The following is a 23,989-nucleotide window of genomic DNA, read 5'->3' as shown; positions in this document are numbered from 1 at the left end:
TACTGTTTGATGTGCATAGTTATTCTGTAAATGCTATATTTGTTTTTTTTAAAGAGTCGGCTTGTACATTAGGTTTAATAAGATTTAGATGCAGCGTTTCCTCTCAGGGGGTCTTTTCATGGTTTAAAGTTAATTAATTAATTAATAATTAGCTTCCAAGGCCAAGAAAGCCAGCGGGGTCCCAGTTCATTCGGATCAGTTCAGATGTGCTTTAGAAGTCAGACCAGCTGGCAACAAAGACAACTATTCCAGGAACTGGACTGTGAGCTCCACCTAACTGCGTCTTTCTGCAAAAGACTCCTTAGTTAAAGAGCATCCAAAAACGTTATGAATGAGGGCCAACAATGCTTATACTATTCCTTGTAGCTGATTGATCCCAGATTTTCGTCTTCTGGTCTCTGAAGGAGCCCAGCAACTTGTCATCATCAACATCGCCACTCTGTGTAGAAAAGTGTCTCCTAGCAGCTGTTACCCTCTCAACTGTAAGCCAAATGATTATTTAGAGATATCTCAAATTGCATTTTAAGATATTGTGATGAACTGCAGCGTTGGAAGTGAAACAAGACTCAGGGAGACCAGATGGGATTCCAAATTCGCTGCTTTTAATTACTGCACTAAATAAAATAACAGCGAATCCCTGTTTGGGCCGGGGTTTTCGCCTAATCAATAAATAACAATAACTCCCTCGCTCTCTCAGCTCTTCTTTTTATTCCCTCCAGCATCTCACTCGTTATCGTTCTCTGCTCTTCCCATTCACTCTGGGCTTTCAGCCTTTAGCTCTGTCCCTCAGTTTCATAGACTAGACGCTTTCTCCCGCTAGCAGCTGCCTCCCACCCAATCTAACCGATAGCCTCGGGGGAGCGCTCCAGCCCACCACACGCACACATACACTCCATACTCAAGTGCACACACACACACACACACACACACAATCTGACGATGTGACCCTGTACCCTTACAATACACAGGACATTAAACGAGACCTAACAAACAAGACAAACACAATGTCTAGGACGATGCCATTTGCCAGGGTCGTTAGACTATCTTAAAATGATTTAAATACATTTGAAAATGCATTTTAGATATCTCATTTAAAGCTCCACTTAAATAGATATCTTTAAATATTTTAAGATATCTGGAAATTATTCTATGTCTATAAATTATAATTTGGCTTACCATACTCAAATGGCCCCACTCAATTTCCAACTGTCCCTAAATCTGTTATGTGGGTGTGTATATATATATAAATATATATATATATATATATATATATATATATATATATATATATATATATATATATATATATATATATATATATATATATAATATATATATATATATATATATATATATATATATATATATATATATAAAACACCATTACATCATGCAGGAATAAATCATGGATTTGAATATAAACAATAACAAGTAGTTGTCATGCTGTCAAACACCTATAAATACCTCCAATGTTTTGATTCAAACACAGGCTCCCTTGAGAAAGATATGTACAACATATCGAAACGTTGGGCAGCTGGCTCTTTGAGCTAATATATATATATATATATATATATATATATATATATATATATATATATATATATATATATATATATATATATATATATATAAAGTAGTCTGCATTTTGTTTCAAATGTTTCAACTTTGAGCTGCATTTCTGCAGGCGTGTATATGAAATACATTATTAATAAGGCGGGCGGGGATATGTAAATATTCAGTTATAAGGCGGGTAGGATATTTAAATGAATGGTCGGCCTAAGGTTTTCGAACCGTAAATTGGGCGGAGCTTCGCAGGCTTATTTACAAGTACTACTGAATTATTCATAACCAGGCGGTGCCTACGTGAGGTGAAAGGTGAGAGTGTTGGTGGCGTGAGCAGTTTAGTTTGGCGCCAGCGTTTTCGCGGGGAGCTCATGAGTAAAATAATACTAATAATAGTAATAACAATAATAATAATAAATTAAGAGCACAAAATAAAACAATCTGTTGACGATCAGATTTTAGGCTAGCGTATTTTAATCTTGTAGTTCTCGTGGTTTGTGTAGTTATGTTAGGATTAGGAAGTTTTTCTTCTTCATGACTAACAGCGTTGTTATCCCGGACTGACTGAACTTTCGTAAGTAAACTTCATCATATTTGTTTAATATTTTGATGCCGGTGTTTATTACTGTTACATTTATTTGCTTATTTGTTATGCTTGTTTATAAGTGTGCTTGGCAATTTTCTTTGGTTTCTTCAGCTGTGTACAGAACTTCGTATATTCCTAAAAGTCAATTGCAAAGGGGTACGGGTAACTTATTTACACTCAGAGATGGGTTTTACTGTATTTTATTTATAGCGGTTTTCCATAATCTTGCCATATTTTTTTTTCTTAAGGTAGGTATGTTTTTGGTAATCCGTGTTTTTGGACATGCAGCTAGATGGTGAAAGTAGAGGTTTTCTGTCACAATGCTGTGTAAATTGTGTGCTCAGGCCTTAAACAAGCTGCTTCTGAAAGGGCCTCTCGTTACGAAGCTTATTATTGATATATTTAATGTGTGTGCACGATAACCGTTGCTACAGCGTTATTTAAATAAAAGTATATATTTAAAAAATATTTTTGTCCTTGCTGAAAATTGACTAGAGGAATTTGAACTATATGAAATAGTTTCATAGTGGCGAATATTCAAAAACATGTTTGGAACAAAACACATTTATAATGACAGTTATTTGTATGTGTGTATACGTACCTGCATACATACAGTACTGTGCAAAAGTTGTAGGCAGCTATGAAAAAAAATGCTGTAAAGTAAGAATGCTTTCAAAAATAAACATGTTAATAGTTTATATTTATCAATTAACTAAATGCAAAGTGAGTGAACAGAAGAAAAATCTAAATCAAATCCATATTTGGTGTGACCATCCTTTGCCTTCAAAACAGCATCAATTCTTCTAGGTACACTTGCACAAAATCAGGGATTTTGTAGCCATATAGTGAGGTGTGTGATTAACCAATTATACCAAACAGGTGCTAATGATCATCAATTCAATATGTAGGTTGAAACAGTCATTAACTGAAACAGAAACAGCTGTGTAGGAGGAATAAAACTGGGTGAGGAACAGCCAAACTCTGCTAACAAGGTGAGGTTGCTGAAGACAGTTTACTGTCAAGTCATACACCATGGCAAGAATGAGCACAGCAACAAGACACAAGGTAGTTATACTGTATCAGCAAGGTCTCTCCCAGGCAGAAATTTCAAGGCAGACCGGTGTTTCCAGATGTGCTGTCCAAGCTCTTTTGAAGAAGCACAAAGAAACGGGCAACGTTGAGGACTGTAGACACAGTGGTCGGCCAAGGAAACTTACTGCAGCAGATGAAAGACACATCATGCTTGCATCCCTTCGCAAATGGAAGATGTCCAGCAGTGCCATCAGCTCAGAATTGGCAGAAAACAGTGGGACCCTGGTACACCCATCTACTGTCTGGAGAAGTCTGGTCAGAAGTGGGCTTAATGGAAGACTTGCAGCCAAAAAACGACACCTCCGACGTGGAAACAAGGCCAAGCGACTCAACTATGCACGAAAACGCAGGAACTGGGGTGCAGAAAAATGGCAGCAGGTGCCCTGGACTGATGAGTCAAAATTTGAAATATTTGGCTGTAGCAGAAGGCAGTTTGTTCGAAGGGCTGGAGAGCGGTACACGAATGAGTGTCTGCAGGCAACAGTGAAGCATGGTGGAGGTTCCTTGCAAGTTTGGGGCTGCATTTCTGCAAATTGAGTTGGGGATTTGGTCAGAATTAATGGTCTCCTCAATGCTGAGAAGTACAGGCAGATACTTATCCATCATGCAATACCATCAGGGAGGCATCTGATTGGCCCCAAATTTATTCTGCAGCATGACAACCCCAAACATACAGCAAAAGTCATTAAGAACTATCTTCAGCGTAAAGAAGAACAAGGAGTCCTGGAAGTGATGGTATGGCCCCCACAGAGCCCGGATCTCAACATCATAGAGTCTGTCTGGGATTACATGGAGAGAGAAGCAACTGAGGCTGCCTAAATCCACAGAAGAACTGTGGTTAGTTCTCCAAGATGTTTGGAGACTTTAATGTATTTGAATGTACCATTATCCAACACCCGTTTTTTTGTTACAATGACTCCTGAGTGGTTTTAGGGATTATTTTAATGTGGGGGTTTATAATGTTTAATGTGCGCCACTTTTCTGAAGTAGTGCATAAAACACGAATATGAAGGATGGGGAGTGGTGGTGTTATTTTTAGGAGTAGTACAGTTGTTATTATTATGGGTGCCTCTCAGCTAGTGTTCTGACTTCGTTCTGTCCATGTATACTTGTGTCTCTAACAGTGTCATCCCACCCTTTCCCAGGGCTCTGTAGGAAGATGATGGCTACCGTTCTCTCTACAAGTTCTAGCATGTTGCCTCTCCTGGAGACCCTGGAGGATTCCACTGTATCCCTGACTGAGCAGACTGATGCCTACCTCACTATTGCAAAGTAAGTTCCAGCGGAGGCATTGTCGTGGCTCTGCAGGGCTCCAGCAGGAAGTTGCACTAAGGGCTGGTGCTGTGGTTATCGGGGAGGTGGGCACAGTGATTGTCATCAGCAGCACCTCCTGCCTTTTGCCTCCTGGTAGCCTGGACTTGAATCCAGCTTGTGAACATGAGTTTGGTGATCTTGGTAGCAATTGGTCAACTTCAGGGTTAGGGGTCAAGTCCTTTTTTTTTTTCCCCCCCCCCCCCCCCCCCAAATTCCATTTCCTTTTTAAAACCAGTTTCCAATTCCCATTACCACTTAATCCATTCCAGTGAATTTATTTGAAGGAATTGCAGTTGAGCAAAATGGAATTAGGGAGGAATAGACTCCAGTCTATCAACAAAACCACCACAATAATCAAACTAAATGGTTTCAGAACTGCAAAAACAGTTGGGAAGCATGTACTGTAGGAGCCCTTTAACTTCCTGAGTAACATTGAATCATTTCATTTGCAGTTTAATGCAGGTTATTACATTGCATTAAGAAAATGCTTTTGTGTTTGAGGTCAATTGATTGCTTCTAGTTGGTATAAGGCAAAATGTTTATAGTTCTGTTTATAGTATGGTATATTCTTATCAGCTTCACTTGCCGACCTCCTTTTTTGTTTAATCATTTTTAGGCGTCTGAGTGGGGAGGATGGAAGACAGTTTATCCCTGTAGTTGGAAAGCACTTTACACGTCTCTGTAAAGCTTTTAAGGTGAGCGATTACATTTAAAGGGATCTGTTCAACAGAACATTGGTTTAGGATTGAGTCGGTGGGTCCAATATGTGGATTTAACCCTATTTAGTAATAAATCATATAGGTATGTATTCTGTGTCATTGCTTAGCACATAAAACATGCATGTGTGCTCAGGGTCTTTAGAAAGGATATAGTCAATTTACTTAGCATTAGGTTGTTGCTGCCAGAGTGTTGGGATAGTAGGGTGACTGTGCCCATCTTCACTTACCGCCGTGTGTCACACTTGCATGTTTACTTGTGTCTAGAGAGCCGCTTACTAAACTGACACTCTTTACTCCAAGGTATTGAGAGTATCGTAATCTGGGGAATGCATGATGGCACCTGTCTAGTCTGTTCGTCTGTCTGTACTTGTCATTTGTAGTTGTGCTATATGTAGGTCATCTTTCATCATATTGCTGTATGGCGGGGAAGTTATGTTACTGGCGTTCTTATTTATGTTTTGTGTTTTATAAAGGAGCACATTTCAAGCCAGAATTCTGAACTCTGCCAGGCAGCACTTCAAGCATTGGGCTTCACTGTTTTCCACAGCAGCATTGTGTCTGGGTTACCAGGTATCCTCTATTTCTTTATTTTTTTGTTAAGATGCTGTTTCTTCCCAGTTTCACAAATGACAGATTGAGTTGTTCAGCGGAATGTAATGCACGAAATTACTGTGCAAATACTAATTTAATTGAACATTCATTTACAGTTATTGTACCGCTTAATTATCATACAAGAGCAATGGCTTCATTTATTTTCCTTCAATCTATGATGTATGTTCACCCCAGCGACTTGATATTTTCTGCTGGAAACCTTTGGCGTGAACTTAAGAGTAACAATGAGATAGAATGTGCAATCAAAAGGTTAACACCACTTGATATTTAATTAGTTTATATTTCATCAGTGTAAAAGAAAACTGTGCTGTAGACTATTGTTTCATCTCTGTTTTTCTTTATGCAGTAACTTATGTGGAAGAGCTGATTTTGGCTCTCAGCTCCCTTGCTGTTAAATCCTGCGACAAGAATACTTGCACCCGGGCACTTTGGGTGATTGCTAAACAGAACTTCCCAGCTGAAGCAGTTGGGAAGAAGGTAGGTTTTAATTCGTATTTCTTAACCTCTCAATACACTAGCTCTAGTACTGCTGTCCTCCTGGTTGCATTCAGAAGCCAAACAGTAATAAATAAACCTTGGTCCTGTGTACCTTGTAGAATGGAGAGTGAGCTGTTTTATCTAATCTAGCAACTAAATTCCTATTTTAAAATGCATAGCTTTGTGATATAAATCAATTTATATAACAATCTGTCGTTTTTTTTTTCTAGGTACCAGACATTCTAAAAACGTTAGAAACTGTACATGCCAGGCAAGATGTGCAGTCGATGGTGATGGAGCACGAAGCACTAAATGTTGTTATAAGGTAAGCAGTTTTTTTTTAAAGGGTCTTAGGAAAGAGGGAGTCAAGTTTCAATACTTGGAGTACTTTTGTTGTAATTAAGTTATTGTATAGCAGTGGATAGTAAAGTACTGTCTTGAATACTTTGCTGGCTGCTTTTAACAAATCAAATTGCCCCAGGTCTGCAGTATTTGTAAATTGACATATCATGCCAAATAACAAACACTGCATAGTTTCACAGTGTCATGGCAACTATGCCTACAGTAGCTATTTTCATAAAAGTAGTTACGAGTTTCAACAAATGCCTGCTTAGCTGCTTCCATGTGTAAGTACCAGCATCATAGGCCAAAATTCAAAGCATGGATTGGTCTGTTGTGTTTTATGCCCTTCCAAAAATAACCATAGCAGAAATGTTTTTGATCATTTTGACACCGAGACAGAATTTACACAACTCAAATCTACAGTAGTTTCTAAAACATCCTAGGATAGAATAAATCATATTTATATGTGGGATCAAAACAAAGACAGTGTTTGAAAAGTCATGGTATTTGAGGCTTTGTGAAAATTGTCACTTAAATGCAATACTGAAATGCAGGTTATGAAATGGAAGAAGGTTGCTGATGTAAATAATCCATCTGTGCAAATTTTCTTTACCCACAGTTGCTTTTTGTTTTGATTTCTGTATCAATCATTTAAAAGATATTTGCAAGATAAGCGTGATTGCTTGGTCTGTGGCACTAGTAGCATGGTGCATGAAATGTGCATTCTCTGAGGCAAATTTGAAGGGACAAATACTGTTTGCTACTCCATTCATTCAGCTGTGGGATGTGGAGGCTGGCAAGTTTTACAGAGCTATCTGTCTTCCATGTATTTAGGAATCCTTACTCCATTGCTTTGTGCATATGCTGTTGCTCACCTGTGATTTAGTTAAAAAAAAAAAAAAAGAATAAAATGAAAAGTGACGTGCACTGTGACAATTCCGAGTTTGCCATGTTCACTTTCTGGCACTCGCTGGACATGGACAGATGAACCATTGAAAACAGTTGATAACATTAGAAAATTGCAGAAATGCTGAATACTGTATATTGGCATTATGTTCAGCATAATAGGTGGTCATTTGTTCTCCAAAGTAGATCTGTGAAGTGTGTGTTAAGTGTCTCTGTTCTGCTTTCAGGCTGTTGGAGCAGACTCCAGCTCAGATGGGGGAGGGTGCAGTCACATGGGCTAAGCTTGTGATTCCATTGGTGGTACACTCCGCCCCCAAGGTGCGATTACGGGCAGCAGCAGCTCTGGAGCTAGGGATGCCCCTTCTGATCGAGAAGCAACAGGAGGTGGCAGCCATCACAGAGGCCCTCATGTCTTCAGTACGTACACACTGTTCTCTTGTACCGGTACTCAAGACTGTTTCAGTGCAGATAATTGCCTCCACACTGGGCTGTGACAGCCAAAACTCGATCCACAAAGTATTTACCCAAACAGCTGCTTGATATAATTTGAGTGAAAATGAAAAACTCTCCTGCCTGAATCGCTCATTTCTGCTTTTCCTGTTACAGAAACTGATACCAGAACTACAGAAGCTGTTTTCATCCAAGAATGAGACTAATGTGCTGAAACTGTGGCCCCTGTTTGTGAGGTTACTGGGAAAGGTAATGCTCTATTACTAACTTATGCATTTCAGTAACATAGTATTAAAGTCACAGACCCTGCTCAAGCTGCACAGCGCTTAAGTTTTTCTAACAAAGCTAGTTTGTAAAATGGTCTTGATTTCCAGACCCTGCACCGCGGAGGAGCTTTCATTAACTCTCTGTTGCATTTGGAAGAGCTGGGTTTCCGCAGCAGTTCTCCAGTAGTGAAGAAAATCGCCTTCATCGCCTGGAAAAGCTTGATTGATAACTTTGCGTTGAATCCAGGTAAGTCAAGGGTGTTCTTTGCCTTCCTTTTGTACAGTGCACACAAAGAATTCCACCCTTGAATCTTGTACGTGACATAGCAGTAATTCTAATTTATTCTTTCAAAGATATCCTTTGTAGTACCAAGCGTCTGAAATTACTGATGCAGCCTCTCGCCACAATCCAAGTGAGAACTGAAGTCCTGCTGCTGACTAAACTGGAGGTCTGGTGGTACTTGGCAGTGAAACTTGGGCCACATTTCACTGCTAACTTTGAACAGGTATGGGAGCTTTACTTTGCAGTGCTCTTCAAACTAGAAAGAATAAACAGTCACAAGCTTGTAATGTGTAGATTGGGGACAGCTATTGTTAAAGCACAGTCTCTGTTTTTAAAGCGCACACTTGCAAGAACAGAATCTCATCAGATTAAAATCCAAGATTTCTCTCTCTCAGGCTGTATAACTAAATGTTGCATGGCCTCATCATAGAAATAAAATAAATAAATGGCTTGCCATTGTTTGGATTTCATGCTTAAGCGTTTTAAAAACAAAATGCTGTCGTTTGTATTGGTTTCAGTGTACTTGTGACTCTGTTACACAACTTTGCACATATGTATCTGTTAGGTAGGGATTCCTCTGGTCCAAAGCACAATGATCACAGGTTCTACTGCAATATCTCTGGGAACTCCTGCAAGAACAGTGGCAAACCAGTCCATCAGCGCTGCTCAGACTACCCCCAAAACTGGTATGTGGTCAGGAACAATCTGTCCTTCATTTTGCTTTCTCTAGCAAGTCTTCAGTCAAACACTGCTTTGCTTATGCTAAATCTGTGACCTTTCAATCCAAGATTGTGTTACCATGTTTACAGTGGGAGTATAGGAACTATATGCAATGGGTATCTTCATTTTTCAACTTAATCCTTTTTTTGTGTGCTCTTCCTTTTTCCAGGCACTAATGCTTTTGCAAGCCCTGCTTCGACTCCTCGGCTCGGTCTGAACAGTAGTATGCATGCGTCAGCATCGTACCCGTCCATTCAGCTGCTGGGGCTGGAGATGCTGCTTCACTTTCTCCTGGGCCCGGACATCACCGCTGCGGCCGCACAGAGCAAGCTCCAGCTCAGTCTGGGTAAGCTGCTGTTCTGCACCTGGGCCGTGGCGTTCATTCAGGGTAGACGTTGGCAGATTGCACAGTGCACCTTTAAGCAGGGGACATAACAAAGTGCCAAAACTTGCTCTGATGTAAATGAACACACACCTGCAACTGTTCTTTGTATAGGTGTGCATTGGTCTCGAATAGTGGAGAAAACATTTCCAAATAAAGAAATGCACACTGCATAAATCACATTGAATCTGTTTCGACTTCATTGTGGAAATAGTGGAGGGGTCTCTAAAATTACTTCATTTAAAAAAAAAAAAAAAAAAGTTTTACTTGTGATGGTGAAAAAAAGTTACGTAAATGCCATCTCTTACATTTTAAATGTAGTCAAAGTGTTTCTTTCCTCCTATATATTCCAGAACCACTTGCAAATCCACTAATCACCAGCCCTTCATTTTTCTGCAAGCATGCTGGAGTTCTCATAAACTCAGTCCGAGACGGGATCATTACTGTAGGCAAAGAGGCTCCAGGTAGGCCTAGTCAATTCTAGGACCATATTTTCAAATTGGCAGCATTTTTGTATGTACTCTTGTGTCTTGATCTTTAACATGAGGTGTCACTTATCTCTTATCTATAGATGCCACACTTAACCTTATCTGGAAGAATCTAATTGGCTTTGTGACCGCAGCAGCAGGTGGGTGTTGCTTTGCAATCTTATCTGAAGTTCCAGTACAATTTGTAACAAGGTCTCTATGATAACACACAGTGCTGATTGGCTCTGTTTTGCCCATAAAACAAGTTCATATGCATCTTGGTTCCCACTTCAAAATTGGGTAGAGAACCACTTGCAAACAGTGGCTCAGTTAGGCTTGCTCTGGTAAAATTAATTCTTGATTTGATGTAGGTGTAAGTGGCAATAGTATTGCTAATTACAACTGCTTTCTTTCTAAAGTTGAAATTTGAAACCTCAAGGTTTAAAGGAATAGAGACATATTAATTCTGGAAGCATAACTTTGTTTAATGCTAACTGGGTTTTTGGAGCCATGCCAGATTCTTTTTCTAACAGCTTGGTACGGTAGTCTGGAAGTCCTGGGGGAAAGTGTGGAAAAATGCCAAACTGATTTCCAGGGCTTGAAAATGCTTGAAAAACCAGTCTCCGTTATGAAACTCTTAAGTCTGGAGTTCTACGAGTATCACACGAGATTGAAAATAATCTTGAAAGCATGTCAGCAGCTCTAGCTGCAGCTATCTATGCAATTTACTAGTAGGAACTATATTGCTTGTGACCAAATCCCGTGAGGATTGCCCCATGTAACACCCCTGACAAGCAGTCCTATCCAGTCAGTACACTGGTATGTCACACGACTCTCTCTGCTGCAGTGAAACAAAGGGTAAAATGGACACTATGACAGCCAAAATATATAGATTTGTATTTGAAGGCTATAATTTTTAACATATTTACAAAATTTACACGTAGCATGTTGAAGCACTTTTTCATTTCTTTAATGTGATTAATAAAATGTACCTGTAACTTTATTTTAAATGCGTGGCGCTTGCTTGTACCTTACAGTACTGAGTGCAGCAACAGCCTTGGGTCCAAACCGTCAGTATATCTATACAGGCTATCTACACAGTGTAGATATACTATTTACACACTCGCTGTCTGGCCTTCGTTATACGATTTAAATAGATTTTTTTTTTTTTTTTATTTTTTAATTAAATCTGCAACATTGTGTGTGGGTTTATTGTATTTTTATTTTTTAAAGAAGGAACTAAGATTTAAATAACATTTTAAATTAAAAAAAATAAAATAAAACTGATGCATTTTTTTTTTAGGGATGGGCGGGGGTTGTACTGTGTTCTTCAACAAATAGGATATAGCCAGAATACTGGATGTAATAATGACAAATACTGTAATAATAAAGAAAATCAAAGAATAAAAACAGTATTAATATTATTAATAGTTTAGCGAATGCCTTTATCCAAGGTGACTTCCTCAACTTACTCCAGCAGCTTATATTGTTCATTTTGGATCGTCCTTTTACTGTAGCGAACAAAAGGCTTTGGACCCAAACAGGGTTGTTATAGCGAGGGTGTACTGTATTTAGTATTTGTCTTGTATTTCTTAATATACAACACTTGCACATTTTAATATATAATGCGTGCACATTTGTTACTTCATTTTTGTTATTTTTCACCTCCCAAAAAAAAAACATAAAAAAAGTTTGGATCAGAATCCAATATCATCCCTTACAAAAAAGTAATATAATGCAAGTATACTTGTGCCAAAATTGTCTGGTTTTAGTATACTATTGGTACCATTATTCTATCCTATTTTGGCACAAGTATACTTGCAGTGTATAATTTTTTATATTTGTAAATAATGCAACGTAGTTTTCAAATATTGGACATTTCTTAGATTGTATCTTACTTCTCTTTTGCATACCTGCATTGTGTCTTGCTAGATATGCACCTCCAGATTCTGACAAATACTTTTAGAAAACCAGGAGCAACTTCTGCTCTGGATCGAAGCTATAATGCTCTGCGGCTTCCCGCCAATGTGGATAACTATCAAAAAATTAGTAGAAACTAACTAAAACACAAGTCTGGGAAAAACAAATGGAAGTCTGGAATAAGTATGTAATTTAGTGTATGAACCCTGTCTAAGATGAGTGAGAGTATTTATTGCTGTTAAACACCTGCATCCCATGTGTGTCTTAATGCCAGGCAATAAAAAGGAGAGGCAGGGCTCGGAGGTTTTGACCCTGTTCTTGCAAGCTTTACACACCATAGTAACTTCAGAAGCACTTCCTGCACACCGAGCATTGGTAAGATATTCTGTATAGTCTGAACAACGATAAGAAATATTCTGTATAGTCTGAACAACCAACCATATGATGCATCTCAAAGTGAATGATTCAGTGTTAAAACTGCTGTGTGTGTGGCACTAAAGAATGTGTAGCTTTGTTTTATGTTTACCATCATGAAGTTCTGTTGCTCCAGTATTTAAATTTTTTCTTCTCTGTATCAGTCCATATGGTAGTCACTGCCCGTGCAGTCTTAGTTACTGTCTTCCTTTGAGTACTTGCTGGTTCCAGAGTCATTGCATGACACAGTGCTCTGCTTGCACATACTGTAGTAATAGTATGAGGAAGCTTAGGTTAGCGGAGTTGAAAGGTCACTGTGATGCTACTTGCCTTTTTGTCCCCCTCAGCTGTAAATTTGGGGACATTAGTTTGTTTAAGAAGCACTAATGAACACCTTTTTAAAGGCATTTTATTTCCCTGTTTGCACATTTTGCATCTAGTTTCAGAAAGCTTACAAGTGCTATTTATAGAGAAATTACTTTATATAACATTACACATTTCAGATTCTCCTTGAAGCCACTGTGAAGGGAATCCCTCCTAAAATATTGGGTTCTCCAGCTTACCAGGTAGCCAATATGGATGTTTTAAATGTAAGTATATCTTAAGTTATTGTTTGAAAAGGGCATGTTCATCATCCAAAGCTGAGCTAGGTCTCAAAAACCAGCATCATTTTCAGCGCTTCCTGTATTCTAGCCATATGAGGAATTGGAAAGGAGCACTTTGCAGGAGCGGGTGCCAGCTGGTGTGATACACAGCGGGCTGGTCCAGCTTAACAGCGGCAGAGCTGTTCTGCATCCATACTGTGTAGTCATAGTTATTTATAATAAGAAAAATCCAGACCCTTTTGGATTTTTATTTTTTGCATTCTAGTTTAATATAACTAAATAGCATGTCATTGCATTAGCATTTTGGAAAGGCTCATTTCTTGCACCCTTTTGTAAGATGTGGTTTGTTTTCTCCTAGGGAACTCCTGCACTGTTCTTGATGCTCTTGTTCTATCACAGAAGCTTGTTGGAGTCCTTTGTAACTGAGGAGAGGTGAGTTTACCAGAATGCATTATTGTTACAGGAGTGTTTCCTATAGAAGTTTAAAGGTTTTAAGAACACATGTTTTGCTTTAATGCAACACTGTTTTATTAGATGTATAAATAAATCACAAAACTTACCATCCCAATTCCTTAGCAATGACGCAGATTAAAATTCTTGAATTCTTGTTTCACAGGTTTTTCGTAAGTGTGGAGACACTAGTTGCCTGTGGTCTGTCTGGTCCCACGTCTCCGCTGGCATACAGCGAGTCCATTCTGAACGTTATCAACCAGAGGGCCACCCTGGTGGCGAACAAGGAGCACCTTTGGAGAATGTGGAGCATTGTAGTTAACCCTTTAACAGAAAGGATCACGCATGTAAGGGTCGTTTTAAAAGCACAGCAGAGAAGCTTCATTGCTGACTGTTAACTTGTTCAACTGCTGACTGTTTGCATTTCAAAAACAAAATCAGCTCTTGCTGATGGCATTGGTTTACGTTGCTTGAAAATACTTTGTTTAAATTGCTAAAGATGCAGCCGAAGAGTGCAGTAACTGCTATGTTTTGTCTCTTGCTATTTATTTAATTATTTTTTTCTTCATCTTAGACAAATGAAGTCAATCAAGGAGATGCCTTAGAACATAACTTCACCGCTGTGCACAGTGCTCTGATGCTGCCCATAACTCACATCCTCACAGTAAAGGGATTCCCACAAGTAAGCAGCTTTGCTTTGGTTAGCCAGACTTACCAAAACAAATAACGTACTAGCTACAAGAAATATTGTACTGTTGCATAAGTAGATGGTTTAATCTGCCATTCAATAAGCTATATAGCTAATTTATAGATAGAGAACTACTCACTTATTTAATTGTGAAAAATCTTGTTACTCTTTTAATCGATTTTCTTGCAACATGGGGATACATGGAGGAACCTGCCTCTCATGTGCATGTGGTGGGTGTGGGTCATGGTGATGTCCTTTTAAATGATAGTTAGTATCATCAAGGTAATTCTCACAGTCACTGCTTGATGTTGCATGTTTTAATGTTTGCCCTGCTATGCTTTCTCTAGGGCACGATGAAGCCTCTGCTGCGCTCCTGGGCAGAGCTGTACAGGGTGTTTGCACGCTGTGCTGCTCTGGTGGCTACAGCTGAAGAAAACGTCTGCTGTGAGGAGCTGTGTGTCAAAATGACACCAGTCCTGGGAAACGGTGCTCTGTCGGTGAGTATCAGGAGACTGCTGCCTAGATCAATAGCTGCTCCACCCTAGTCTTTGTACTATGCCTGCCTGTTAAATTACTTTGTGGATGCAGCACATTATAACCCTGGATAAATTAAGTTTGGAAATCTAAACTGTGTAATTTCTGTGCCTCGTATTAATGCCCCATTTTTATTTTTAGATTTACTGTGAAATTGAATGATGCACAAATGGTTTCTGAATTAAGTTAACCTTTCTTTTTTGTGTGGTTTTTTTTTTTTTTTTTTTTTTTTTTTTTAGAATCTGTCGACATTGGAAGCAGTTGTTCACGTTCTAACTGTCATTACTGAGTGCGTCAACTTTTCACCTTACACTCCCAGGTTTCAACAAATTATAAATTGTAAGCAGTTTAATAATCTTACTTTACAAGTTAGTGCTACGGAATATTCACATGTATCAAACTTTTTTTAAGGTAAAAATATTATTGTATAATTTCAGAAGCAATTCTAAGTTTTTGATCCGTTAAAAGGGTATTGCTGAAATATGTTTTTTTGTTTTGTTTTTTAAGCTCCACATACACCATCCAGCTGGATGCGAAAGAAGAATAAGCCCCTGGGAAACTTGACCTCTTACATGAAGCTCCTGGTGCAGGTGGTGGACTCGTTCCACACGCAGGGTGATGCAGAGCCCCTGGCGGACACACCTGCTTCTTCCATGGTTTTAGTGGGGGCTTCCATCATCAACATTCTGTCAGTGCTTTTCAGCAACCTGTCACTGGCCAGTGCCATCGGAGAATCCCTTTCAAGCCTCACCAGACCCATAACCACGTTTTTCCAAAGAACTGCAATGTATGTCTGTTTTTAATAAGCAAGACACAGCTTTCGTACTGTTTTTTAAAAGTAGAAAAGACAAACTACTGAAATAAAGTTTTGCCTCTTGCATACTCCTTATTGTTTTAACTCTGGCTTGTGGATTCAGTTCTAGCCCTTGAGCTTGAAGATTTATAACCTGCTCCTGCAAGTAGTGGCAAAAACAATATAATGTAATAAAGGCTTAAATGGAGGAATGTAGTACAAGACAATAGTGGTGGTTTTGTGTACATTTTGAAACTGATTGTGGGACACTGCAGCATTAATCCTTTTTTTTTTATTTAGGCCCCAAGCTGATTTGCCAAAGGTCTATGCAATTCTTGGACACAAGGTCAGTATTGCAAAATTACCCTTGCTGAAATAATTATTTAATGTTTACCACTGTATCTAATGCATATCAGATTATACTGATACTGTGAGATAGAAATTGACATACAGGGATACTATTGAATTGCCACATTTTTTACTGGTTTTTAATATAATTTCTTTTTAGCTGGAAAAACTACTGGGAGACATTCTAACCTGCTTGCAGTCTCGCTATGCGACCACCTATGGTGATGAACTGTTGGAACAGCTGGCGCCGTTGCTGAGTGTTCTTTTCCTTCATCAGAACAAGCAATTCCGGAACCAGATAGCTCAGTTTTGGAATGCCACATTTGCAAAGGCTGCAACATTGAACTACCCACAGGAACTCAAGTAAGCCAGTGGGAGAATGCTTTTGGTTTGGTTTATGGGGGTCTCTAGAATGTCTTTGTTTTAGAATGGAGCTAGTTGCTTCTCTTTCTGTGTGCAAGCTCACATTGCCAGTGTACTGTGTTGTATATGTGTATTTAACCCCCTCCCCTTTCCAATGTACTGTGTGTATGTGTATTTAACCCCCTCCCCTTTACCATGTGGTATGTGTATTTAACCCCCTCCACTTTCTCATGTTGTGTGTGGTATATGTGTATTTAAACCCCTCCCCTTTCCCATGTTGTTGAATTGACATGTTTCTAATTTTGTATAGATTATTCTTTTGGATTAGCAACCTAAAGATTTTAGCTTGTTCTGCCTGGCGTGAGGTGCATATAACTGGCTGCATGTGTGTAACACCCGAGTCCTACCTATATCTAGAGAACCACATGTCCAATTATAAAACTTAGACCTTTTTATATCTAGCTGTTGAGAGCATATGATAATTTGGAGAATACAGAGTCTGTGTCGCGCTTACCATTTTTTGATCTAGAGAACAGCACTTCATTATTTTATTGCAGGCCTGTTCTGAACCAGGTAAAGATGAAACTTTCCATTATACTGCCTGGTTTTGTAGCTGTTGAGGTAGCTGTTGATGAGTCCGGTGGACCTTACTCTGATAATGTAAGTATTGAACAGTTATTTGATTAAACTATGTAAAATCACAGGCAGTGTGGTGTTCTTTCCCACTGAAGAGCTCTCTTCTGTTTAGCTTATTTTGTTTCTTCGGATGTTCTGCAGAGTGAGTGTTCCCAGTTAGGCACAAAGCTCAGTGGCTTGGAAGTGAAGTCTGCAGGAAAAAGGGATTCCTTGCTTTCCAGAACCGACGAACTAAAGGAAAAGCACTCTGCACCAGTGGCGGTAAGGAGAACAAGTCCTTGTGCGTCCTAGTCCAGGCTTTTGTTTTCCAGTTTTTGGACTATCTTAAATATGGTGCAACAGTAATTGATCATTCAAGGTGTTTCAGAGTACAATTACACATTCCAACAGACTTACCCTTCAGCAGAATACTAATGATGTGTAACTTTTTAACTTTGTATCTGTGATGCATCATATTTTGCTTTTAAAGACTAGTTATGTGTGTTTCTTTGAGGAAAGGAACAATTCCAAGACTAGCATATCGCAGCTCAGAGATCCTTTTATTATTTGACTGTCTCAATCACTGTTTCAGGTAAAACTGGACTTTGGCTCTCCCAAGCCTCCTCGCCGGGAACTTCTGTTGGACGAGGAGAAATCTGTGGACTTTGTGTTTATCCCCCCAGAGCTTAAGCAGAGAGTGCTAACTGAACACCAGAAGGAAGTTCTGAGGACAAAAAGGTAGGTGAGCAGCTTCCCTCAATGTTCGGGATTTGACGCTGGAATTTAAATTTATTTATTTATTTTTTAAATTTGAGCTGCTTGGACAATAAGTGTTTATGTGTGTAAAGTTTTTGGCTTTCCAAACTGTTTTAATGATACATTGCTTATGGATTGAGAGAAAATGGATTGGCCATTGTGGTAGTTCAGACTTTACACCAGATGTTTTGTTTTTACAGGGTTGATATTCCTGCCATGTATAATAACCTGGATGCTTCCCAAGACACCACCCTGTTTACACAGTACAGCCAGAGCCAGGAGGACTCTATGTACGTTTACTAATTCGTTACTTCATGCATTGTCGCAAACTAGTCCTACCTGGCTGTCTTTTGAACCTGTCTTTCTGTTTGCAGGGATAAACCAGCCACAGATAAGATGGAAGAAGCCACTAACACACCAGAAGCCACTTTAGAAATACAAATACCTGAAGAGAGATCTGAGGTAATTGGATAACTGCTGCAGCTCAGTATTTTGTAATAGTTTAATGGTAGTCTAACCTGATGTCATTAGTTGGTGAGGGAGCTGTCAAGTTGAATATCTAACCAGGTTAAAACTAAGCCTGCTACTACTCGGAAGGTGTTAAATCCTGGGGGATGGGGGTTGAACATTTTAACATTTTCATAGCTTTTTTTTTTTCATAGTTGGTTTAAGTAACATTTATTGTGCTCTTCCTAGGACCAAGATGAAAAGATGGAATCGGAAAAAGCCCCTGACAGGGCACAGCCAGACATGGAGATAAAAAATAACGAAGAAAACAACGTGGGTACCAAAATGGAAACTACTGAGTCCGATTCACCTGATCCTGTAACGGAAAACCCTGAAGACCTTGCTGAGACTTTAAAAGCTCCAGATGTTTCAAAGGAGGAGCCACCTGGGGTTGAGGATGTTGCCATGGAGACGGAGGACAGCAGTGTCAATGTTAGCAACAGTTCTGCCTCTTCAGATGTGGTATCTGGGACTCCCCAGAAACCATCTAGTCGGCGGCAGTCTTTTATCACTTTGGAGAAGTTTACTACTTTAGATGGAAATACCTTTAGTCCTGTTACGCTCAACACATTCATGGAGTCAGATAGCAAAGCTTTAAAGTCTGCTAGTCAGGAAGCTGTGGCGGTTGAACCAAAGGAGGCTGAAACACCCCTGGAGAAAAGCCCAGACACTGCAGTAGACGATACAATGCCAGTACCCGAAAAGCCTAAGCGTGGGCGTCCGAAAGGCCGTAAAAGTGGCAGCACACCTGTAGTGGCATCAAAACTTGAGAAAAGCTCAGAACAGTCAATGGAAGAGAAGGAAACAGAGCCTAAAGTGGAAAAAAACAGTATTGGTCACAGTGACGGAGCAGAAGAGGACTGTATCCCAGATACACAGCCAGTGAAGCCTGACTCCTCTGAGTGTGTGAATGTAGAGAAACCCCAGGAAAACATTATGTCTGCAAAGGAGGAGACTGTTTCATCTCTTGAATCCAAGGAAAATACTCCTCCTGGAGAATTGGAAAACCAGGACAACGAAGATCAAGCTTCTCAAAGTCAATCTAGCCAGAACGAGCCTAGGCGTTCCTCAAGAAGGTTTAGTCAACCATCGCGCTCTTTGGATTGCTCAGAAAGCCAAGAGAGCGAAGAGAAAGGAAAAACTAAAAAGAGAGGCCCAAAAACCATAGAGGAAAAAGCCATTGAAAGAAAAGCTAGTCTGTATCATGTGGGCCAAGCCGAACATCAGAAGGCATCTTCTCCAACTGCAAGCCAGATAGACACTCGGTTACAGGGGGAAACCAGTAAGAGGAGCAATAAAGCTCCAGGGAGAGAGGACAGGGTTACCAGAAGAAATGTCTCTGCCACTGCAGTGGAGACAGCATCTCCTTGTGAGGCAGAGGAAGGGAGTAAAGTAGCCTCACAAGGGCGTAGCAGGTACCAGACTCGGAGATCTTCTCAGGGCCTGCTTTCCAGCATCGAGAATTCTGAGTCTGATAGCTCAGAAACTCGTGATGATGGTCAGAAGACGAAAAAGAGTGGAAGAGGAAGGAAGCCTAACAAAGTGGCAGACTCTTCAGACTTCAAAACTGAAAGCGAACCCCAAAAAGAACAAGTGGTGGAAAGGGCAGCAGTAGCAGATCAAATGGAAACTACTCCTGTGGTAAATGCCATTGAGCAAGCAGTGGCTGAGGACGGCAATACAGTGGTTTTACAGGTTCCAGAGACCGAGAACACAAATGAGACCCCTACAGTCCTCGAGCCTGCGGATGTGTCTGGGAATTTTAAGAGTGAGCAGAGTGTTGCTTTTGATCAGGAAAACAAAACCTACAGTTTGAACAGAACTTTAGATACAGAGTCTTGTTCAGAGCCCATGTCCAAGAGTATGATCACAGAGCCTACTATTGGGGACTTATCCACGGCGCACTCGGATGTCTTCAATGCTTCTGCAGCAAGCGAAAATCTGCATGTGTGTTCTCGCAGCAAGAGGGGACGTGGACGCAGGCGTTCCAAGGTCTGCAACCGCTGTTTGGTGGACTCTCGGCAGGATGAAGACGCCTTTGGCATGCAAGATTCAGATAAGCAAGTGTTAGACCTGAAAGAGCTTTCATCTGGAATATCCTCTGGGGGCCAGCAGTTTGACGACAGTGTTTTCGACCCCAATGCTGTGAGCACTCCACTGCTCTCCAAGGATCCTGTGACCTTTAGCACCTCTGTAAGCCAGCTGGCTTTGGGAAATGACTTGGAAGAGGAGAAAACTACTGTTCTCGGAACTGTGATTTTAGTAGAGGGGGTTGAGCAGGGCACCTTAGTTGCTACCACCAGTGAGCTCTGTGTGCAAACAGCAGATGCCATAAAAGAAACGCAGGTTGAAGAGCAGCATGTTCTGGAAACAAAAAAGGTTCAATCAGAAACTACAGAACACCCAGAGCAAAAAACTCCAACCAGTGAGGTAGAGGAGAACCAGCAGTTGGTGCCCCTTGAACAATGGACTGAGGATAAGCAGCCCAAGCCAGATCAAGAGAAGATGCTTGAAGAAACTGTGGAACCACCAGATGAGAAGCATCCTAATGAGATGCAAGGGATAGAAGATGATGTCTTGCCTGCTGGAGTAGTTGCTTCTCCACCTGGCCTGCCTGAAGAGTCTTGGGTGTGTAAACAAACAGATTCTGAAACATTAAATTTGGACTCTCCACCAAAGCAAAAGGGTTGTGATGTGGCTTGTCTAATTGAAGTGGGCCAGAGCCCCAGCGGCACAAAACCCCGTGGTGTGTGGTCCCCTACTGCTTCCCCTTCCACAAGCATCCTCAAGAAAGGGTTGAAGAGACCGCTGGAGGTTGACTCTCCTTCACCTCTCAACAAGGTAAACAACATTTCATGCATAATGCCATTTTAAAAATATAAAACAAAAATAATAATTTCTCTGTAAATTTTAAACTTGTTGTCCTAGAACCGTCGAGTGTCCTTCGCCAACCCAATCTATCGGCAGGAACTGGCTGATGACATTGATCGTCGTAGCCCAGTTGTAAGACCATCTTCAAATGGCTCCCCAAGAGCCAAAAGCCATAGCGCATCAATTACACAACAAAAGGTATGAGAGTGATTTTTATTTTATTTATTTTTTTTGGGGTGGGAGGGGGAGGGTTGAAGCTGTTTATATAGAGAGGACACCTTTTTTACATAAATCTTCCATTTATGAATTTAACTTTTTTTTAGTTTGTTTCCACTCCAACCAAGGGCTTGCTGAGCCTGAGCCCCCGTAATCTCAATAGCCCTGGATTCAAGAGCTCCAAGAAATGCTTGGTATGTAGTTTGTATTGCAATGTGAAGTCCTCATGCTTGCACTATGTGGAGCGGCTGTGATCTCATAAACCACGGGTCTTCATGATCGTCTTTTTAAACAGTGTTGTAATATTACATGTATGTGCTGTGCAGATATCGGAAATGAGCGGAGAATTGAAGCCTATCCCCAAGGACTGTGTGTACCCTTCTCTAGTGGGTTGTTCAGTTCCCGTGGAGGCGATCCTGCCGCAGCTTACTTCCAGTATGTGGTGAGTGCAAATTGTACAGAACCCTGTTAAAATAGTATTTAGACTAGCTGCGGTGTATGTGGGACGTTCAGTGTTTGAGGTACAGGCAAACAAACAAAAGGTTCGACAAATGCCTTCGTCAGTGCAATTTACATAATAGTTTTGAAGGTATGTGAAAATTGAAGACAATTTAAAGCTGTATTGCCCTCTGGTAGTTCTAATTGCTAACCTGAGGCAGAAATTAATTTTTGTAAAATACTGATTTCATAAATGTTGCTGTTTTTCATTTGATTGCATTTTTCAGGGCGCGGGGATTTGGCCAGCTTGTTCGAGCCAAGAATGTAAAGACAGTTGGTGATCTGAGTGCTCTCACTGCTGCAGAGATCAAAGCCCTCCCCATTCGCTCTCCAAAACTACTCAATGTGAAAAAAGTGCTTAGAACGTATCACGAACAACAGGTGAGACACATTTTAAAGCTTTGTTTGGTAAGGTTTGTGAGTGTGCTGATTTTTATTTTTTTTTTTAAACAGAGGAAGTTGCGTGGTGTTGACGACCTCAAAGGATTTGATGAAACGGAGAAAATGACTTCTGAAACTGAGGACAAGGAGCAAGTCCTGAATATTGAGGAGGAGGAGGAGAAGCTAGCAGCTGGTGAGTGTGACCTGTCATGTCATTGAAGGTTGAATAGAAATATGTTGCCCTCCTGGGACATCCTGAATGATTCCTATACATGAGTAATTGGGCAAGTAAGTAGAGCATTTTACCCTTCCTGCAATGCAGTACTATTTATTCAGTGCTCCTCATTGTTGGAGAAATGGACTGTATTATTAACATGCCAATTCCTGGAAGTTCAACCAAAATGAAATGTCACAGTACCACTGTGGGAGCTACAGCTGCTGAATAAATAACAAACAGGACTACAGCATAACATGTAGAGGCTCAAATTTAGGACCGAAGTGGGCATTTATTTTTATTTACTTCATCCCTAGAATTGGTTGATACGCCTGTTCCAGCTGCAGTTATGAAGCCACCTTCTGACCTGCCCTCTGACGTGGAAGCTCTTAACACCCGGTTCAGCTCTGAAGACCTTGGGAAATACTCCAGCAGCCAGCTGTTCACAATGCACCAGCAGATGAGCGGCATGTTGAACGATATTGTGAGCAATCTGCACTCCCGCATAAGTTCTCCATCGCTGGTTAGCTTAGACTGACCTGTGGGCAATCCAACAACTTCAGCGCATTTCCTTGTTTTTAAGTAAAAACCAATCCACAAAATAGTGAGTTTATAAGACACTGGATTGTGTTTTTATTTTTTTGTTTTTTTTTAAATGGTGAACGTCTTCATTGAGCACTGTGCTTTGGCTGAAAGTGACATTATGGACCCAACAATCCAGTGGATGAAGGGAATGCTACCACCACCTTTTATATATTGTATGGTTCATGTTACTGTTTTTGAAATAAAGAAGAATACGTTCCTATTAGCTTTTTTGACTAAAGGTGTGGTTGCTATCTTCAAACAAATTTACACACAGTTCAGTATGATGCATTTGGATGTTTGGTTCTTGGTATTTTCTCCACCTAAGTGAGCACTGCACTTTTAGAACTTGTTACATATTAATAAAACCTATGTATCTTTTTTAGTTTAACAAGTTGGGTTGGCTGTGTTGAACTGCTTTTATACTTAGCATCGTTGCTGGAAGTGTCTCTTCTAAAGTAGGATGTGTGTCTACATATTTTCTAGGTTGTTTTTTGGAGGAGAGGAGGTTCTCCAGGTAATCAAATCTACATGCATGTATCATCCTGATTTTACATTTGTCAGTTTTTGCCCTTTTGTATACCTGATAAGAAGCCTGCATTCCTGTTCAGATTGAGACCGTTATTGCTTACTTCCATGGTCATGTTACACTTTTAACATTTGCTGATGTCATGGCCTGTATTGCTGCTTGTAGTCACGCAAGACAGATGTCTGGGTGCACAAGGTGATGCATGTAAATTCCCAAAAGTTTCAGAATATTTTAAATCTTGCTAAAAACATGGTGCAGGCAACTTAAGTGCAATAAGTCCTGCTTTTGTACAAGTTAATCCAATTGTTCCTGCATTTTCCAGGTAAGAACTTGTATTTTAACGTTGAAATGTTCCTCAGTATAATATTCTACTTACAACTAGCTGTTGGGCAGGGCAGCTGATTTGTTAGCATATGTCAAGTTTTGTCCTAATCTTGATGTTTGTAAATCTGTATTTCATTGTACAGTAGATACTGATCAGAAGTAAAGGAGCCAGCGTGCCAGTGTCTCTGCGGTATTCATAATG

General features: G+C 40.1%; 1 protein-coding gene across 2 annotated transcripts; it reads left to right on the top strand.

Annotated features, from left to right (window-relative positions):
• The first annotated feature begins 1,875 nt into the window (after window positions 1-1,875).
• On the top strand, window positions 1,876-23,160 carry LOC121322833 (telomere-associated protein RIF1-like). 2 transcript variants are annotated; one of them, XM_041263220.1, is made up of 36 exons: window positions 1,877-2,137; window positions 4,387-4,513; window positions 5,172-5,250; window positions 5,748-5,844; window positions 6,233-6,363; window positions 6,594-6,688; window positions 7,839-8,028; window positions 8,218-8,310; window positions 8,436-8,574; window positions 8,682-8,833; window positions 9,176-9,296; window positions 9,500-9,676; window positions 10,066-10,176; window positions 10,284-10,340; window positions 12,374-12,474; window positions 13,017-13,103; window positions 13,477-13,550; window positions 13,735-13,915; window positions 14,143-14,250; window positions 14,604-14,753; window positions 15,030-15,129; window positions 15,298-15,577; window positions 15,884-15,929; window positions 16,092-16,294; window positions 16,852-16,954; window positions 17,072-17,191; window positions 17,502-17,647; window positions 17,866-17,955; window positions 18,040-18,127; window positions 18,362-21,013; window positions 21,101-21,241; window positions 21,367-21,453; window positions 21,586-21,701; window positions 21,985-22,138; window positions 22,211-22,331; window positions 22,670-23,160. In XM_041263220.1, exons 2-36 carry the CDS (start codon window positions 4,401-4,403, stop codon window positions 22,888-22,890), a joined length of 6,924 nt encoding a protein of 2,307 aa, XP_041119154.1. In that variant the 5' UTR covers window positions 1,877-2,137; window positions 4,387-4,400; the 3' UTR covers window positions 22,891-23,160. The 2 variants fall into 2 exon arrangements, with proteins under 2 accessions (XP_041119155.1, XP_041119154.1); XM_041263221.1 differs by lacking the exon at window positions 21,367-21,453 and having other exon boundaries at window positions 1,876-2,137.
• The last annotated feature ends 829 nt before the right edge of the window (window positions 23,161-23,989 follow it).

The sequence above is a fragment of the Polyodon spathula genome, chromosome 11, assembly GCF_017654505.1.
Source record: "Polyodon spathula isolate WHYD16114869_AA chromosome 11, ASM1765450v1, whole genome shotgun sequence".
Taxonomy (NCBI): domain Eukaryota; kingdom Metazoa; phylum Chordata; class Actinopteri; order Acipenseriformes; family Polyodontidae; genus Polyodon; species Polyodon spathula.
The sequence above is the reverse complement of the archived record's forward strand: the minus strand, read 5'-3'. Positions and strand labels throughout refer to the sequence as shown.

Excerpts from the sequence above, each read along its gene's own strand:
- LOC121322833 (XM_041263220.1), top strand. The coding sequence starts at position 4,401 with ATGATGGCTACCGTTCTCTCTACAAGTTCTAGCATGTTGCCTCTCCTG. Across the intron at positions 6,364-6,593 it reads CTGAAGCAGTTGGGAAGAAG|GTACCAGACATTCTAAAAAC; the intron begins GTAGGTTTTAAT and ends TTTTTTTTCTAG. Across the intron at positions 8,029-8,217 it reads CAGAGGCCCTCATGTCTTCA|AAACTGATACCAGAACTACA; the intron begins GTACGTACACAC and ends TTCCTGTTACAG.